Source organism: Notothenia rossii (assembly GCF_949606895.1).
Source record: "Notothenia rossii genome assembly, chromosome: 12".
NCBI lineage: Eukaryota > Metazoa > Chordata > Actinopteri > Perciformes > Nototheniidae > Notothenia > Notothenia rossii.
In genome coordinates, this window is record NC_136911.1 from 17,548,058 (window position 1) to 17,567,109 (window position 19,052).

The 19,052-nt window shown below is 40.0% G+C and overlaps 2 protein-coding genes and 1 long non-coding RNA gene across 17 annotated transcripts in view; 1 reads left to right on the top strand and 2 right to left on the bottom strand.

Moving 5' to 3' along the window:
- Window positions 1-540, top strand: part of LOC307026289 — a 340,364-nt gene extending 339,824 nt beyond the window's left edge. The window contains exon 2 of the long non-coding RNA XR_013804375.1: window positions 52-540. This is a non-coding gene — a long non-coding RNA (uncharacterized lncRNA). The remainder of the gene's footprint in view (window positions 1-51) is intronic.
- Window positions 207-5,176, bottom strand: eif5a (eukaryotic translation initiation factor 5A). Of its 4 annotated transcripts, XR_013804374.1 has the most exons (6): window positions 5,022-5,173; window positions 3,402-3,587; window positions 2,708-2,812; window positions 2,224-2,355; window positions 1,554-1,694; window positions 207-1,297 (listed from the first exon to the last, which is right to left on the bottom strand). XR_013804374.1 is itself a non-coding variant. In XM_079661569.1 (5 exons), exons 2-5 carry the CDS (start codon window positions 3,567-3,569, stop codon window positions 1,232-1,234), a joined length of 471 nt encoding a protein of 156 aa, XP_079517695.1. In that variant the 5' UTR covers window positions 3,570-3,587; window positions 5,022-5,170; the 3' UTR covers window positions 207-1,231. The 4 variants fall into 4 exon arrangements, 3 of the variants coding, with proteins under 3 accessions (XP_079517695.1, XP_079517696.1, XP_079517697.1); XM_079661569.1 differs by lacking the exon at window positions 1,554-1,694 and having other exon boundaries at window positions 5,022-5,170; XM_079661570.1 differs by lacking the exons at window positions 1,554-1,694; window positions 5,022-5,173 and adding an exon at window positions 4,917-4,940.
- Window positions 5,177-5,991: 815 nt separating this feature from the next.
- tnikb (TRAF2 and NCK interacting kinase b) overlaps window positions 5,992-19,052 on the bottom strand; it is a 37,167-nt gene continuing 24,106 nt past the window's right edge. For 10 of the 12 annotated variants that reach the window (XM_079661974.1, XM_079661978.1, XM_079661975.1 and 7 more), the window contains 13 exons: window positions 18,585-18,676; window positions 16,621-16,802; window positions 16,024-16,129; window positions 15,484-15,609; window positions 14,041-14,152; window positions 13,704-13,880; window positions 13,453-13,596; window positions 13,065-13,199; window positions 12,826-12,926; window positions 12,491-12,640; window positions 11,575-11,734; window positions 9,478-9,617; window positions 5,992-8,834 (listed from right to left, as the gene is read on the bottom strand). In XM_079661974.1, coding sequence (XP_079518100.1) covers window positions 8,751-8,834; window positions 9,478-9,617; window positions 11,575-11,734; window positions 12,491-12,640; window positions 12,826-12,926; window positions 13,065-13,199; window positions 13,453-13,596; window positions 13,704-13,880; window positions 14,041-14,152; window positions 15,484-15,609; window positions 16,024-16,129; window positions 16,621-16,802; window positions 18,585-18,676 — 1,709 coding nt within the window. In that variant the 3' untranslated portion in view covers window positions 5,992-8,750. The remainder of the gene's footprint in view (window positions 8,835-9,477; window positions 9,618-11,574; window positions 11,735-12,490; window positions 12,641-12,825; window positions 12,927-13,064; window positions 13,200-13,452; window positions 13,597-13,703; window positions 13,881-14,040; window positions 14,153-15,483; window positions 15,610-16,023; window positions 16,130-16,620; window positions 16,803-18,584; window positions 18,677-19,052) is intronic. The other 2 variants (XM_079661979.1, XM_079661981.1) reach the window with 2 other exon arrangements.

Below are 19,052 nucleotides of genomic sequence, written 5' to 3' on the forward strand. Positions count from 1 at the left end.
GGACACATATTCATGTATAAAAGACGTACAAAAGTGCATTTTGCATGATAGGTCCCCTTTAAAAAGATGTCCAACTTTTATGGATTTAACCATCTTTGCAAGCATTTGAGCACTTAGTCCACCACTTTCTATATTTATTCACAGTTTTACAATTTAAATACTTACAATTACATGAAAGGGATATGAGACAGAAAACCAGACAATAGTTTGCAGTTTTTGTCCATTTGTTTCATCGCTTTATTTTTGCCATCTCCAGTCAGGTGACAAAGGCCTCGAGTGAACAAAAAGTTTGCAGCTCTACCACCCTGCCCAACCCGATCGAGTCCATCAAAAAGAAACACGCCTCACTGCAAACCGCTTCACACACGACGGAGGCCCACAACGCTACACACTCATGCCTCTCAAAACTAAATATAACACTCCTTTTGTATTGGGGGGTGGCCGGGGCCCCGGTGTACGAGAGGTGTGAGCGCCCCTCCAACTTTTACACAGACAAGAGACTGGCATCACGACGGTAAATCACTGAAGTTTGTTCCTGTTCTTGGGGAGAAAAAAAACACTTCTCTTTTCTTGGTTTTAAGAGCTTTGACATGCTGAGGTGGACCTCTAGTGCTCATAAGTGCTTGCCATCACCAATCCCAGCGTTTAGGAGAGAAAAGGACTTCGGTTGGGCCCAATCCACACAGGAACCAGAGCTGAGGTCATGCTGGAAAGCAGGATGGCTGCTAAAGGGATGGCCTAAACCAGAATTTAGCAACTACAAGGGGCTAGCTACCCTCCCTCCCACTGCTTTAACAACTCAAAACTATCCCCTCCCCTCCCTTCTAAAAGGCTATTTTCAATCATATAAAAAAATCATCATAAACAAGCTGAATCCCGTTGTTATTTAAACATTCAGGAATGTGAGTGGCCAAACAAACACCTTGAAAGCAAAAATAAGCAGGAATGAGCAACTGATCATCATTTTTGAAGTCGTTTTATATAAAGTTACCAAACAAAACCTCAGTGATCAGGCTGACCACGCAGCGAGCTGCAGTGGAACTTCCCAACAGCAATGGAAAGGAGAAAGGAGAAGGGGAGATCAAATAAAATATATGAGCATTGAGGAGAGAAATCACAACAGAATGATTGAGGTTGTCTGTGAAGGCCGACGCTTTGGTGACAGAACCAATGAGAATGCAAGAGACTGGTTGTAGGTGGTGCTTGTTGCCTGGGCAGCAAAGTCTGTAGTCTATTTGCTGGTCAGGACCTTGGTAGCGACAGCACATTCCTCACCCATGGCAGAAATGACAGTGACCTGCAGAGAGCACACAACATGTTTAAGTCAATCATCTGAAACTTTACAGACGCAGCTCGATCTTCACACTTTCCACTGGAGTGACAACAATCCCGTCTGCATTAATGTCAAAATAAGAAGAATAAGAACACATGGCAGACAGATTTCTGCTTCTTCATGAGATTCTATTTATGACAAGCAATGCCGAGAATTTGCCATATCGTCATCAGTTTCAGGTGTCAGGCATCTTCACGACGATAAAATTCAAAATGCATACCACCCAGGACTTGCATCAGAACCAAAGAGTATCTTGTGACCCTCAAGAGTAATTTAACATCTTCGTGCAGAGAGGTCTCACAGCTCATTACAGAGCTGCATTTATTAATTAAGAAGCCACGACAGTGGCATTTGTCCTTTCCTGAAAGGATAAAAACATTTCTTCAGAAAATTTGTATGACCATTTGCATTAATAAAAAATAAAAGCCCATGTTCTTTGTTCCCAGTAGGCTTAGTTCACACCATATATAGTTATATTGAAAAGGTAGCCAGTTTCTAGCCAAAAACTATATCTTACAACATTACATTTAAACACATGACATTATCATTTAACTCTGCCCAATATCTATTTTTACCTAATAGTTTGAATGCATCATAATTCTGGCTCTTTTCTCTTGGTATACAAATCCTGCTCAGTCCCCATGTCCATTGCAGCACTTTTAAAAATAGCTACAGGAATAAATAAAAAGGGTATGACAAGTTGAACTCAAAAGGCTGCTTTACTAAAACTTTTTCAATAGAAAACAACCAAACTGATTTTGTTGCAGCAGCTTGCTGTGGTCGCTTTCTGCCTTTAAACAATAATCTCATGTGGGACCTGATAAAACATGGTGGCTGTATACAAGGGACCTTTCACCACAGTAAGTTATTGCAAGAGCTTTGAGACTTACCATGAATTCATCACCAGCTTCAAACTTAGTCTCAATTTCCTTGCCAATTTCGCTCTCAGGGACACGCAGGTCCTCCCTGATATCACCGCTGTCGCTCATCAAGGTCATGAAGCCCTCGTTGATGTTAATCAGCTGGAAAGGAGACGACCAAACCGGAAATTACACAAACTCTGTCCGGTGTTGCAAACAAGTCTAGTCCTATAAATTCAGATGGTAGCGCAAGAGTGATTATTGCCAGGTTTTACAACAAAAGTATTCTTCTTGATTATGCTTACATGAATAATAGTCTTTTTTTTGGAACATCAGTGGCATTTACATAATCCTTTTGTTCATATTGGAAGATGGAATTTCCAATGCCAATATTAGAGTTAGGGGAAATGCTCTACCAACAATATTTAAAATTAATTAAACATACATAGTATCAACTAGAAAAAAATATATACCTATATTCATATTCGACGGCAAAAATGTACCGCTTGAGTACCTGGTAGTCTATCCTCTTGATGGAGGGAACATCCATGTTGTGGGTGGATGGGCACATATCTTCATGCTTCTTGTTGGTGAAGATGTCGATACCAACCATGTTAACCTATGGAAGAAATGGTTTATTACAACGTGAGGACACATATTTCAGAGACCTGTCAGTGTTAGCTTTAAAAGACAAAACATGAATCTTAGGAAAGCACAAAGAAATAAAAATGCACCATATGCGGAAAAATTACTCCAAAATTGAATGTCTTTAGTATAGCGCAAAAATATAAAACGACAAGGACCAGACCCAAAGAAGGTCAGAAGCATTTTCCATTGTTGATTTCAAAACAAAAAGCACCAATAAACACAGTGTGAAGTTTTAATCCCCAATAAGCAATGGCAACTTTGAATATGTACAGCACTTATTTAAATGTTACATTTAGTGTGAACTCCCAAGTCCCACAGGAGGGCAAAGTATATGCAGGGGCTCGGTGTTTATAAAAAGAAAAAGATAAGGAGACTGCATTACTAAAGCCACACTTCTCACAGCTCGATCAGACTGGTCTGAAATGTGAGAGGCCCGAAGGCCCAAGCCGAGTCTCGGGTCTCTGCCAAACTCTTCTTTCAAACTGCTTGAGTTTTTTTATACCAAACTACTGCCATCATTTTTGAGGGGCGACATTACCATACTTTAAGGATCAGTTTACCTTGGCATGTCCGTGCTTGCCGGTCTTGGAGGTGGACATCTCGACAATTTTGCAGGGGCGTCCCTTCAGCACCACATACCCATTCTTACGCAGAGCAGAGCACTGCATAGGGAAGGTGGCGGAGGCGCCAGACTCGCCAGTCGTGAAGTCAAGATCGGGATCTGACATGGTGATGGGTCAGCGGTGCTGTAAGAGATATGTACAGAAAAATCACCACACTGCCTATCAGAAAATATTCAAACTCAGAAATATAGCAATGACAGGATTTATCCTGGAAGCATATACTAAATCTGATGTGTAAAGAGTTGAATTGTTTACATGATAGCTGACAATGATAATGAAAGGTTCACTTGTTATAATATATTAAAAATGTGAGTAAAAGCACAAATCCAGAAACGCCTTCTGTAAAGGGCAATAATTGTGTCATACATTTATTTTAGGCATTCTGATAGGTTTGTTTTTGCACTAAATACTCAAACGAAAAGATGTTCCTCGTTTGAATTCGGGTAAATTATTTTGGGATAAATACAAATGAATTGCCCTGTTTCTGACTTTACTAGGGTCCCACTGGGCGGGTCAAGCACTGCCATGTAAATAGATATCGCGAGATCTTGGCAAAAGTAGCACTCAATGTTTTACGAAGATTCAATTAAATCCACTCTAAACAAAAAAAGTCCAACTAAAAATACAGCTACATAAACACTTGGATGACAGCCCGTATCAACACGAGGCCAGGCGGCTTCGCCACTTTAAATACTCACTTTAGCACTTTTGTAAGCAGACAATACAGAACTTCACAACACATCAACATCAGCTTATCAGATCAATGAGTCACAGTGGTTTTAAAATAATAACACTGTCTCCCAAAGGGGAATTGGGAGAGTTATTTGAGTAATCTGACATTAACAGAAGAGCTGGCGTAAAGCAGGTTAGACGGCTTGGAGTTAACAAGTGCAACAGCGTCTGATAACGTTTAAAAGCCAACTAACAATAACGTCACACGCCACCATTTGCAAATATTGTTGTATATTTCGGTTTAACACTATCTACAAAACTAACAAAGCCTGGTTAGGCTAATTTGTAGCTGTCGAGGTGTATTTTTGACTGACTTGCGCTTCTGCTTCACAAATAGCAAATACCGTTTTCCGGCTGTCAGCTAATGGGATGCTAACATGCTAGCTATCCATTCAGCTGCGTCCAAATAAAAGCAAAGATTGACGCCCCGTCGGAAGCAGCGGATATGTGGACAGTTGTGTTTTAGTTCCCGACATTTTATTGAAACATAAGGTGATAAATAGCCATCTGATTCTGATGTTCCCTACTAGGAAAAAGGTAGACATTAGCTTGGACTGGAGAATGACAAGCGACTTCTACGAAGAGCGCAGCCGAAGGCCTCATGTCCCTTTGATTCAATCTGTTAACGTTAGCTGGAGCACGGACACCCACACCACGGACTGCGACCGACAATCTACCGGGACATCAAATAACTACATTGCCAGCTTCCCAAACAATTACATGGGTACTTCAGCGTCTCCGAACCCGTTATTCCTTCAATTAAAAAACCGTTATGCCCCCCGTGTATCCCCCCAAAGGCAGAAACACGCGCCATGCCACACTTACCTTCCAAGAAAAAGAGGACCGAAAGTGCGCAAGCGCAGCCAACTTTACTGCAGCACCCGTACCATAGAAGGCGAGGGAGAGGGGTGTATGCTTTCCGGTGGCAGCCTGGCAGAAAGGGATGCCAGGTCGAAGGAAATCCAACCTGGCAACCTACATACAGTACGGGACATCATCTACTGTTTTTTCTTTTTCAAGGGTGCAAAAGGCGTGTCTTGCAAAACTAATGACAGAACCTTTTCAGTCATGGCCTTTCTTTGTAGGGATGCACAATTCACCAAATCGTAATACAAATCGTATGGGTTTTTGCAATAATAACACTATTTGTTACAGCCAAAAATATGTATTGTGGTGCTGCATCGATGTCTCAGCCTACACATGTCATTCTAAATATTTAATAATCTGTGTTTGGAACAGATCAGACCATAATGACTAATATAAAGCATTTTTCAATCATAATGTTGATAGTGTATCATATTGGAATTGCAAAATCACAACAGGTGTATTATGAAAGCACTGTGAGCGTAAGTGTAGCCCCACAGAACTGCAAGTACAGCTTTAACTCAAGCTACTTTATTAATATTTAATTAAGTATTTTGGTTGATGAACTCGGTTCGGCACTGAGGTCAAGCACAAATCTTTGAGCAGATTTAAAAAAGGAACCAAAGCATATTTAGGCTTTTTTTCGGCCTATGCATCAGTCCTAAGTAATTAATAGTGCACCCTTAACACTTTGTTAAATGTAGATTGTATGTTATTGAAAGTATACAAAGTCCTTTAAGAGGTGAATCATCACATAGGGTAAAATATAACGTTAATGTTTTTTGGAGGATTTGGTTATGAAATTCAAAGAAAAGATCTGCAAACACAATTTTGCCTGGGTTCTTTTTTCAACTTCATGCTAGTAGCACATGTCTTTCTCAACAAATGTGTCATATAAATGAATTGAAAAAGAAAAAGAGTGGAGCAGGTGTTGTTGCTGTACAAGGAGAGGACATTTATTGTAGATTTTTCAACATCACAGATGTGTGTTACCAGATTGAGGTCGTCTTTTTGACTGATACCAGTGATTCAGACAAGGTGAAAACGTACACTCACATGCTCATCTACACATACATACACACACACACACACACACACACACTCACAGGCTGACAGCCGTACATACGTTCACAGTCCTGATACGTACAAAAATTGAAATACAAATACAAATAATACCACAATAAAAACATTGTATTTTTTTCTTTTTAGAAATTCTTATAGCTATGTTTTCTATTCTGTAGAAAGACAACTAAGCTTTCATTAGTGAACATTATTATTTTTTGTCTTCCTCTAAAATGATCAGTAAGATATCATCATAAACGAAAATTCTTACAGTATATATATCTTTTTATCTATGGTCTCTCACACGGACCCTGACCTTTATTCACAGGCTGATTAATGCTAACATCCTGCACATGGAAAACCTGTAACATCCTTTAAGATAAATGAACAATCAAAAGAAATATCAAGTAAAAGGTGAACATCTTTCCTCTCTCGCAGCCTGATCACGATCCCACAACCATCAGCGTTTACAGAGACAATCATCAAAGGGTAAAAAGTAGAAAATGTCCTCAAAAGTGATGCTGAGCCCGCCCTGCTGGCTCTTTATAAGCTGCTCTAAGTGTGAGCATCAACAAAAAGTATAAATTTGATGGTAAATGTATAATAATCCAGTCTGCAATCTTGATTTATCTGACTGTTTCTCATGAGATAAAAGCACAGAGGCAAAGCTAAGTTTCAAAACGTTGAATGTACAGCTCAGTGTAGAAAGTTTGTCTCTCGGCGTCCAGCTTCTGTGTATTGCCTTAAACTTACAATTTATAATAAGTGACGACAGGTAAAACATGTTTGTCACCATGCAAAATGCAAAACTTAATAAACAGTGACGAACTACGCAGAAAAAGAGTCAACTTGAGGTGTCAACCCAAACAAATCTTTTGTGTAAGTCCACTCTTGATGGACATATTTGACAGAGGTATGAAATAAAAGCAAAACTTTCTTGTTTTCTTTCTTGTGTATTCTCACCTGCTTTTGCAAAAACTGTCCTTAACATCAACGTGAGTATTTACACAGTGTACACAGAACAGCAGGGACAGAAAAAAAAAGGTGGAAGAAGAAACAAAAAACTTCCAGAAGTTGGCAACTACCCTACGCCAAGTCCCTTTTGTGAGAAATGATGTGAAGTTATTGTGTTGCTGTTGCAGCAATAATACAATATCTACAACCTTCCTTCCCCTGCCAGATATACACCAGGACAAAGAAGCTGTGCATCCTCAACAACAAGTATAAAATCCCCCATTTTCCACTGCTTTTTTGTAATTCTTTTTCTTCTAAAGGGGAAGAGACAGAAGGTGTTTCAGCAGCAGCAGCACTCAAAGTGAGTGTTCACACTGTGAGCAACACCATCATAAAGTCCTTTCATTTCCTACAGACAGAGAGCAATGATCAGGGGAAAAACATAGCTCCACTTCTCCCGGTTTTATGGATTGTGATGTGCTTTATCATAAAACATCTGACAGCGCTAAGAGAACACCCTTTGAGTTTTTGCTACAAGATGTGAGTCTAGAAAACATCCATGAAGATCAGTCATCACTTTTCATCATATACTATAAAATCTGAATTCAATATTTGGTCTTATGATGATAAAAAGGCTGATTCAGCGTACTTCCACACTTAGACGGAAAAAGCTAGAAAATAACGAGTGTTTACATCAGCATTTTTAGGTTGTTGTAAAGATTATTTGTCATATAACACAAATTAGGGAAAGGCAAATGTCTTTTAAAGGTTAGGTGATTCTAATGAAGTCTTCTATATCTGCCAAAAACCTGATTCCTATCCGTTTGAAGCATGTCAGATAAATGATAGCACTCAATATTCAGAGGAGACAAAACATGTTTTTATTTGTCCGTTAATATTTTAGATGTAGAAGAGACAGTTCTTTTTAATATCGGTTTATCAATCGTAATTAATATCTTTTGTGATATATTCAACAAGTTTATTGCATTTTTTTAATATTTGGTGCAGCCCTAATGGCAGATTGAGGTTGTCTTCCAACAACTCATTCTTGCTTGTCCACAGCTCAACATTTGGTGAGAGTTTATAGATTTCTTATGGATTTTGGACAACCTTAGCCAGACTAGTGCGGATGTACTGCAAAGTGATTTTGGTGACTTTCAAACCAGCTGCATCTGCTATTTTGAAAACAAAAATTCTTCTGTTGATGCTATCTTAGAAAGTAGGATTTGTTTCTTACTATGACCCAGCCCTGTAAAAGCTGTATGATTGAATTCAGCCCACCGGCATCTTCACCAACAAGCAGGAAATCATGCTCGCAGTGTGAACACCCTGTCAGGAATCATTAATGTGCTACACAGAGATTTTCTCCAGGAAGTCAAAGGCTACTCGGCGTGATGTCATCGTCCTTTAAAGTCTGGAATAAAAACCCTCGAGAGGAAACGTCCACAGCGAAGGCCGCTGTCAGTGTGTGGAGTAACCTGCAGCGCCACCTAGAGGTTGGATGCTGTTTTTACTGCGAGTTTACTCCAGTTGCAATTTCGTCCCTTCAGCAGCTCGTTGATTTCCTCCAGACACACATTGTACACACACACATACACACACAAACACACACACTGTCCTCCTGATGTCGGCCGATGTTCAGAGTGAAGAAGAGGAGGCTCGTGTTGTTGAAGGTTACCAGTTCATCATGGAGCTTCTGTTGAGGGTCATGAAGAAGACTTGGCTGCTTCCTCCAGAGCGCACCGAGGCGAAGAAAACCTGCAGGGAGGAGAGGTAATAATACAGTAGATATGATGCAGCTTATTTACTTAAATATTGATTGGAAAAATAAACAACGAAACTAAAAAACATTTCTTTATGGCTGTTGACAGTGTTCCTCTGATTTATGGAGTTATACAAAGAGATTTCCAAAGTTCCTTTTGTAAAAGTCTTGAAAAATGAATCAGAACATTTTAGCAAATTAGCAACTTTATAATAACATAAGGACCATTTTAGATTTCTTGTTTTGTTCTCTTTCTATATCATATTAAACAAATACACCTTTGGGTTTTGGACTGACAAAACGACATCACCAATTTCTAATTATTTTCTGAAATTCTTAGAAACCAGTAACTGATGAATCAAGAAAAAGTTATTGACAGATTAATTGAAAACGGAAATAATCTTGCAGTTTCAGTCCTACTTGTAAGAAAAGCAGAAAAACATTACCCGTCTTAACCACAGGACGGCTCAAAAAGCACTTCATTTTAAGTACCATCCGTTAAATGGTTCTACTTTTTTAGCCCAGACACAGAATCTCAGTATGATACGATCCAATATACCGTATATATATAAGGTTGAGCCTGTTTTCTCTGGTAGTTGTGAATGTTTTTCGGTTCGTGCAGGTGTTTTTAGGACTCACCTTGTCGTTCCTCTCCGATAGGAACTTCAGTCGCTGAGCTCGCTTGTGCATGAAAACTCCATCGAGGTGTCCCGTCTCCACGGAGCGGATCTCAATGGCCTTCTCTCCCCAGCCCATGATCTGGTTGGAGTGGATGTAGGCTGCAAGGACACACACACGCATACACACACACACACACACGCGCACACAAACACAAACACACAGAGGGGGATTGGACAGGAGAAGACTCAGCACCAGTCTCACATCCAAGCCAGTCACACATCCTCCGCCTCACCTCTGGGAGGAGATTATTGCAGCAGTTTCTGACCGATTTAAAACGATAGCAAGCTCTGATGTTGATATATATGAGTTATTGGAGCACCATTGACTGATGTAGGATATCTGAGATTTGCAGCATTAGTGACAAATTCAGCTTTTTTTACAACTGCTCTAATATAAAACATTACAGTGGGAGGGTTTCGAGCCAAAGAGATTAGAAACTCGGTGGAGGTGAAATGCTAATAATCTGGTCGAACGACTTAAGTGTGCGCTACAAAGTGATGGAAAAGCATCAGCAGAGAAGGTCCAGCTGGCAATGATGTGCACCTTCCTCTGTCACAGAGATAACATCCAGTGGAAGGTTTTTTTCCCCTCTTGCAATAAAGTTTTTTGCCGTTGTCGATTGAAAACGTTACGACGATGCAGTATTTATGATTGTCCTTGAAGGGAGGAGGGGGCTGAGGCCGGACTTGGCTGTGAGAAACTCTGGTTTGACATTAAATACACACAAACATGTTAACAAGAGATGATGTCCACATACAGAGCCAACAGTCAAATATCATCATCATTCAGGATATTGTACACTGAGAAAGGCTGAATGGGAAAACACTGAAGATTTGACTCAGATAATAAAATCCAAGGTCCATCCCTGATATGCTTGAGTTTCCTCTCCATGTGTTTTGACTGAGTGTGACTGAGTGTGTACACATAATAGATGTATTGGTTCTGCTGAATTGCAGAAATATCTTGTTTTTGGAGCTCATGCAATCAGGGATGAATGTAAGATTTTTTGGAAATATTTAATACAGAACAAGAGAACAGACCAACAACACACAATCATTTCCCCCCACATTAGAAAAACACGTATTTAAAAAAGTAGTGTTTAAAGGAAAAGTGTGTGTGCTCATGCAGTAAATAGATTTCCAACACTAGACATTAAAGAGATACAATCAGTTCTTGGGTTGTTACTTTTTGGTAAACTCACCTGTAAAGCAATAACAACATTGACACCAGACCTCTGGTTTGATTTGTTTTATTATCCTGATGTGACACATAATTATTTTGTTTCTATTTGATATTGCATGAATTTATAAATGTCATACTAATGACATTTATTTATTCTTCTTCACTTATTTCAACCTTTTTTTGTGTATTTCTATCTACCTATGGTTAAGCTTTTTTGCCAATTTTGTATGCTACTGGTTTAATATATTTAGTTGTATTTTTACAATTTACGTGAGCTTAACTTTGTTTTGTTGGGAGAGGATCAGCTTGACCTCTCCATTTAATTGCTTAAATATCTGGATTATATGCAGCCTTATGTTAGTGCAACAACAACAAAGAACCCACATATTTTAATGTCTGAATTTTAAAATACTAAAGTACTGATATTTGTATGTGCTTCATGTATCAGCTACTGATATTTGTATGTGCTTCATGTATCAGCTACTGATATTTGTATGTGCTTCATGTATCAGCTACTGATATTTGTATGTGCTTCATGTATCAGCTACTGATATTTTGTGAGCATTTTATTATGAAGCAACAGAACCATCAGTTTCACATGGATGATTTTAGCTCCTACTGTTTGTTCTCATCATGTAAACAAATAAAGTTATTAAACCTCCCAAAAGCCTGTTGTATCCCTTTGATATGAAACAGGTGACACTACAATCTTCTTGTTTTAGCGGAAAGCAGAAGGCAGGAGGAGAGAGAGGAGTGTTGCTTTGAACGGAGGAGGAAGAGGAGATAGTAGAAGTGAGGGTGAAAGGATGATCCGATCATAGAGGTCAGAGGTCAGTGGGGTTGAGGGAGAAACGAGCTGATTGGTTGACGTACCGACGGATGTGGGCATCTCGCCCCACTGCAGCACCACGTCTTTGGTGATGCGTCCATAGGTGTTGACGTAGACGCCCTCGTCCTCGTAGCACAGCAGCATCTCCATGCCGTCCGTCTTGGGCAGCACCACGATGGCGTGTGGGGTCACCTGACCCTGAATCTGCGAGGAGGGGGGGATGAGGAGTTTGGGGGGGGGGGGGCAGGGGATTAGGATCCGCTGTGATCACTAACCCCCCCACTGTCCCCTCCCTGAGTGAGGAGAAACTGCTGCAACAATATAGGCTCCCGCTCCATATGCAGCCACGCAATCGCCATGGAAACAGACATGAGCGTGATTCATGTAAGGCGGTCGCCGTGGTTACCGTCTACTTCTCCCTTACCCCACCTCCCCCCATCCGTATCTTACTGCAACCAGACCGAGGTTAGAGGAGGACACCAACTATCCCACAACATCACTCATTCATTGAGTCATTAAAGCAGGTATACATTCATTCAATCCCTCTTTTATCCATTCACTACTTTATTTATTCAGTCACCCACCAAGTCAGCTGTCCATTCATTCAATCTCTCTCCTGACCATTATTATGTTGTTTATTCACTTATTGATTAATTCACTTACTCATTGAGTAAGTTGTCCATTCACTCTTTTATCCATCATCACTAATTATTTATTCACCCACTAATTCATTCATTCACTCATTATGGCAGCAATCCCTGTATCCAATCAATCCTTGTTCTATCCATTAATTCATCTATTGACTCATTCATTCAATCATGAAGGCAGCCAGCCTTTCATTCACTCTTTTATCCGTTCACTTCACCTGAAAGGAACCACTCATTTAAACATTCAATCAAATGCAATTAAATACAATTAATGTCTAGATATGTAGATACACACACACACACAGACACTAACATGTGAGGGGATGTAGATGTCGTAGGGGCTTCCAGAGTCCACATCGATGACGTGGAAGCCGACACTGGAGCCATAGATGACCTTTAACCTCTGACCCTCCTCCACCGTCAGGTCCACCAGCTGAGGGCGGTGCTGAAGCTCAGTGAACGACTGCAGAGGAAAACATTTATTAAACACAATAAACATAGGGAAAACAAATATAAGTTCATTTGAAGAGGTTTAAAAAGTAAACCACCAGCTGCCCAACATTGACATTGTATTCAAACATACACGGTCAACTTTAGTCTTGTTTGAGGTATTTTACCAATTTTATCCAACTGTTTAACACATCTAACCTTGAAGGCCATAAACTTGTGGTAAGGTTTAGGCGCCCAGGCGTAGATCTCCACTGCGTTCTTCAGAGCAATCACCAAAAACTTAATCCTCTCATATTTCACTGCAGAAAGAAAGCATTAAAACAGTCAGATATGCAGAAACATATATATATAAACAATAAAAAAAAAATGCTTGAGTTGCAATTATCCCATCCATACACAACTGGCCTCACAATACACCTAAAGGTGCGTTTTCTTACCAACTTTGTAGTGCACGCAGCCCTCCAGCTCCCCGACAGTGATCCAGCCTTGTTTCTTTTCCACTTCAGGGTCATTGTGTAATATCCTGTTCCTTAGCCAGGACAGGTAGTAAACTCGCAGTTTGTTCTTCTTCCCTGGTATGGAAAGGAAATCAGTTCAGAGGATTAATATTCAGGTTTGTACATTTCAGTTAAAAGTACTGCACTTCAGTATTTCTACTCTACATGTCACAGGTTAATATCGTACTTTTTACTTCACTACGAAAGCAGCTTTGGATAATTTCTCGATTCAATTTTTTTACTCCCCATGAATCTCTAGATGAAATTCAATGTTTTTGATAATAATAATAATAACCCAGAAGCATCGTATATGATATTAATTTCCCACCTGAGATGGTGACAAGGACGTTGAGTCCCTCCAGGACGTCCATCTGTTGAAAGCGCCGTCGATTAATCAGATTATAAACTTTCCCTTGACCGCTTCGATCCAGCAACATCAGGCCGTTCTCCGTCCCCACCAGCAGATTCACTCCTGCACAGAAAAAGTCTCATTGTTGATGTCTGTATTAAATGCATTGAATGTACAAACACACAAACATACAAATGAATACATAAATAAATAGGATTCCTCTGTCTCACCCCAAAGAGCTGCACAGAGGATCTCAGAGTTGAAGCGTTTCTTGTATTTGCGGATCTCGGGCGTGTCGCTGTGCGGCCGGATGTTGGTCGGGTTAACATTGACTACGGAGATCTTTCGGGCCTCGTTGAGCCGCGCCTGCTCCTGCTCCTGCTTCATAAGCTCGTCAGAAAAAAGCGCTGCAACACAACAACACAGCACATTATCATTTTGAGAGATTAAAGCAATAAATATAATTTCTGTGAAGCAGACTGTAGGTTTTCTTCTGGTAAATATCCCGGTAAAAGACCTTTTTTATCATCTTGATTTTCACCAACTACCACTGTGATTAATACATACATGAGGCAGAAGTGTTATCATCGTCGTCGTCAGTCGGTGAGGTCCCGTAAACCCTCGGATCTACGAACGGAGTGAAGGAAGACTTGGATCCTCCGCTGCTCCCCATCCCGTACTGCACATTACATAAATAAAGAATCAATTAAACATGTTTGTCAGATGGTTTGTTGGTTTTGGGGAAAGCTAATGAAGCAGGTAGCTGTTGAAATGAAAGAGTTTGTTCAGCAAAAGATTTCACTTTCTCTTTTCTTTCTCTCATTTGTCACGATAATGAAAACCCTTTTTGGCCTCATCCTTCGTAATAGAGTGGTGCAGGAATGAGTCCTAAACCTGAAAGTGACTTAGCATGTTATGTTCCTGGTAAAAGGTTGTGATTAATACAAGCTAAAGAGATGTTAACTGTTTGTTCTACGACGTAAAATACATCAGTAAATACCCCACTGGGAAATTATAAATAGAGCGGTTGCTAACAAGTGTCTAAATGAGACGACTAAACGTCATCACGCCGAACATTAGCCGCCTTTAGCTTAGCGGTGGTGACGGGAAGTCATGAGACCATGCTGTAGTTCATTTATAGCATAGCGTTAACTATTAACCTAAAAAATGGTAAGGTGTTATGTGGAGATTATCCTGCTGAACAAAACGTGTAATAACATAAACGTTTCTCTGCCACGGAGCTTATTGTTACTTCAGCGTTTGCATGCAGAAATACCACATTCCTGCACCACTTTATTCAAGTTTTAGTGTAAGATACATGCATGATGTACTCAGGGTGGAGGACGTTTTCTGAATCTGGAAAACTGAGAGAGGGAGGAAGAAAGTGGGATAAAAACTAGCAGAGCAAACACGAGCAGGGGAGGAAATAAATCATTTTCTTCCCAATCACTGGAGCCAGCGATTGAAATAGAGCAGGGCAGGAAATTAAAGGTGCCACATCATTTTTAATCATCATGCAAAGAGCCTCGGTTCCGAAAAGTCTTGTTGCTCTAAGATACAAAAAGAAGCTGCAATATTACTGTGGTGAAACATATTGATTGATGAAATTGTTTTAGTAGTAAAACTGCACATATTTTGGGTTATGCTTTTTAATTGAAAGACATCATTTAAAATTGATTTTATGAATTGATTCGGGTTTTGATCAAACATTAGCAATAATTTGAAGGTATTATGTGTTGAAAATGTTAGCCAAATTGGTGCAAACATATAAACCAAAAACATTACATACCAAAAAGATCATACTTAAAAAAATCTATTTTGCAAAGATGTATGGCATGTGCATTAAAAAGCCAAAAATCAAGCGTTATGTTTCTTGACGTTTGATTGGTGGCTACGGCTAATTTCCCCCTGATAAGGAGCAGGTGGAGGGTGCTGGTCTCAGGTGTGGGTGGGGGTCAGGTGGGGGGGTTGGGGTTATCTGGGCCGAAAGTGGGGTGCAGCTACACCTACTTGGGCCCCGGGTGCGTCGCCAGGGGAGACAAGGGGAGAGTGGCTTTGCTGCACCAAATCGGGAAGATTGGCGTTGCCGGAGAAACCATTGCTGGCGGTGGAGTTCCGCCTCCGTCTGCCGTGTTTCTGCAGAGAGAGATGGTTGCAGCCAGGCTTTGATTGACAGCTCAGGTGAAGGAGGGGGGGAAACCTGCTGTGTGCGGCTGTGTTTGGTTTTAGAGAAGGGGGCGGGTGGGCACTGAATCCAGAAGAAAGAGCCCCTTTGTATATTTAACAAACAGAAACCAGAGTCCTGCACAGGTCAGAAAGCGCTGGCACCATAACAAAGAAGTAAAAGCGAATTTCTCTGAGCAGATTAGCTGGGAGGACACTGAGTGTCAAACAAATAGATAGGAGCACAAATAGAACATCTAAATCAAAACGCTGTGAAGCCAGTGCCTCTGCCAGAAGAAGACACAATGTGTACACAGAGCCCAAGAGGATAAAGGGAAGGTCCAGTTATTATTATTGTGAAGTCAGAGAGGTCAAAGGTGGTCTCACCTCTCTCATCCTCAGGGTGCCGTCCTGTGAGCTGTTTCCATACGAGTCATCATTGTGACCTCCCAACATGCTGAAGGCCTCGTTCATAGCTTGACCCGCATTTGGCCTGAAAGACACAAGTCAAACATAAATACATTTTTTTTATCAGTGTTCCCACAAGTTCTTAAAAAGTCTTGAAAGTCAGGAAATGTATTGATCTACAAAATAAGAACGTGATTGTTAAAATTCGTATTAGTTTCAAACGATTTAAAATGTGCTAAGACATGTTAAGTAGGATGGTATGAATTATTTTTACTAAATGCGACCAACCAGAGCAGTGATGGTGAACCATAAAATTAAAAAAGGTTCCAGGTTATTAAACCAAAACAAAGAGCTGAAAACTTCCATAATTCTCGACCGGGAAAGGAAACTCCTAATCATTATTATAAAATGACTACAGATCCCCAGGTAAAACTAGTCTTGTGCTATAGGGCTTTTTAACGATCTATGATAGGACTCCATTATACAGATGTACCATATGAAGTGGACACTACATCTTAGTGTGTGCAAGGCCAGTGAGGGATCATTTCCTGTAGGATATTTAACAGGATCACTCACATGATCCGCGGTATGTCGCTGACGGCCACGGTCCCATCATTCGCCCCCCCCTCCCCCTCCTCATCCTCGCTGCTGTGGGAGTCGTCGCTGGAGGAGGAGTAGTCGGTCACTTTGACTGGGGGGCGGCTCGTCTCCTCGCCCTGACGGAGCTCCCGCAACTCTTTGGCCAGAGCCGTCAGGTCCTGCAGGAAAAACACAAAATGTGAAAAAATATATATATCCCAGATGTATTTCTCCTGACTGCAGAAATGGTAGAAGAAGTATTAAGATATTTTATTTAAACAAATATATTAATACTTCTTGTAAAGATGCGTTTTGAACATTTTCTTAGCTTAGACAACTTATGCATCTACCCATAAATGATTGACAGTTGTCATGGTCGCAGCTTTATTGCTGAATGTAAAATAAGTAGTTCAAAAAATATCAGAAACTTTAAATGTGCAAAAAAGAAAAAAGAAGAAAAAAGAATACTTGAAAGAATCTAGCTGTGTTTAAAAAAAAAACTGAATGTCGACCTAGAAACACTTTTTCAAGGCCTTGGATTAATATGCTTAATTCATTATACGACATGGCAATATCTATAATATATATATCAATACATGTTATGACTACTAAAAGCTAAATTCGAAAGATTAACCGAATAAAATAAAATGAATAAACATGATCTTATAGAATACAGTGAAGTAATAAGCTGCCTCTAAAACATTAAAATAAAAGAACATGAAACAAAAAAATCTATTCGAAATGTTAAAACAGCTCACAAGGTTTCCATTCGTATTAAGCTAAATGCAACTTCAAGCTAATTGTATTTCTACTCCAATTTTGATAGACTAGCAGAAGAAATGAAAAGTATATTTGTTGAAGTAGTCGGAGTACTACTAACATCTCAGAACGAGGCAGCTTGGAAGAAACAAGCAGGTGAGAAAAAAGTGAACGGGAGTTTGACTATTTGTGGCACAAGCTGTTAGTGAGATTATTTTACATTTTAGCCACATGAGTGTGAGAGGTTATAGTGGGATGGGCAGCGAGCAGAAGGATAGCGCTAAAAAGCTTAGGTTTAGATGTCAAAGTTCAAGGCTTTTTAATTCAGCCTCAGCAGCAAACAAAAAGGTTGTAAAGTGGCAGGAAGTGTGGTGTAGGAATGGAGAGGGGGTTTATCTTACCAACTCCTCCTGATGAAAGAGAGAATGGGAGAAAGAGAAAGAGAAAAAGTGTGACTGGAAATGAAATATGAGAGCAGATATGTGTGAACAGGAAGGGGTGAGATGCAGACATGACTCCTACAGGAAATCATCAATGACATCTTCATTTCTCGTACAAGAGGAAAACACAAAGCGAATCATTTAATCAGAGAGAGAAACATAGTTGTTTACGCTTTCACACTGATAGGTGTCATATTCAACATGCCATATTGTGTGATTAACACATCTGTCTGTGTACGCGACTTGCATATATATAAACAAGAGTGGCTTTAAAAATATTCATTGATTTAAGGTTATTCTTTTGTTGAACGATATTGTGGTATTTTAGATATAGTTGTCTGAGTAAAATGTATATATGAGCTGCTATTCTTTCATGCAATGCAGTCCATCTGAAAACAGCCCTAGGCAACAGCGACTGATGTTTTCTTTTATGCTTTGTAACGGGATGGAAAAACAAGATGTGAGAGCCATAAAATAAAACTTCTGTAGGATTGCAGAGCTGTGCAAGAGTCCAAAGAAGGGACAGGTGAGTGCAAGGGGAGGAGAGATAGATTTCACTGAGAGGTGTGGAAGGAGGGGTGAGGCAGAGAAAGGGTGAAGGAGGAGAAATGTCACTAACCTCGTCTACAGCTCTCTTATAGCTCTGAGGAGCGAGGAAGGAAAGAATGAGAGGAAGAGAGTGAAAATGGACAGCAACGTGGTTAGTTCAGAGTGTGTGTGTTTGAGTGTGTTTGGAGTGTGTTTGAGTGTGTGTGTACTCACTGCAGGCCGGCTGGGTCGTGTCTCTCTGCCGTCCTCTTTGTTCTCATGGGAAGAAGAAAGACTTGAGCCCTCAATGTTAACTGCTTGGTTACCTGAACAAAAAAAGATATATAAAAAATGTAGTACATTTTAGAAACCAAAACTTGTTTTCTGGAGTGTGGACATTTTGGAAATAAATTTGTTTTTGAGGAAGGTGAAGACTTAGTGTTCATTTGTTTAATAAAGCAATTATTAATGCAATTTTAGAAAGTGAGAAAACATTTTTAAATGTAGGGAAATGTTTGAGAAATTTGAGGATATTTATCGATGAGTGAAGACTTTTTGGGAAACTGAGGATTTTTGAGTGGAAGTGGAAACCTTACAAAAAATGAAGATATATTTTTGTAAGTTGAGGAAGGAGAAGACAATCAAACAAGTTTGTATTCATTCAATGAATGTCGTCAAAGAAGTAGGGAGTATAGAAGCATG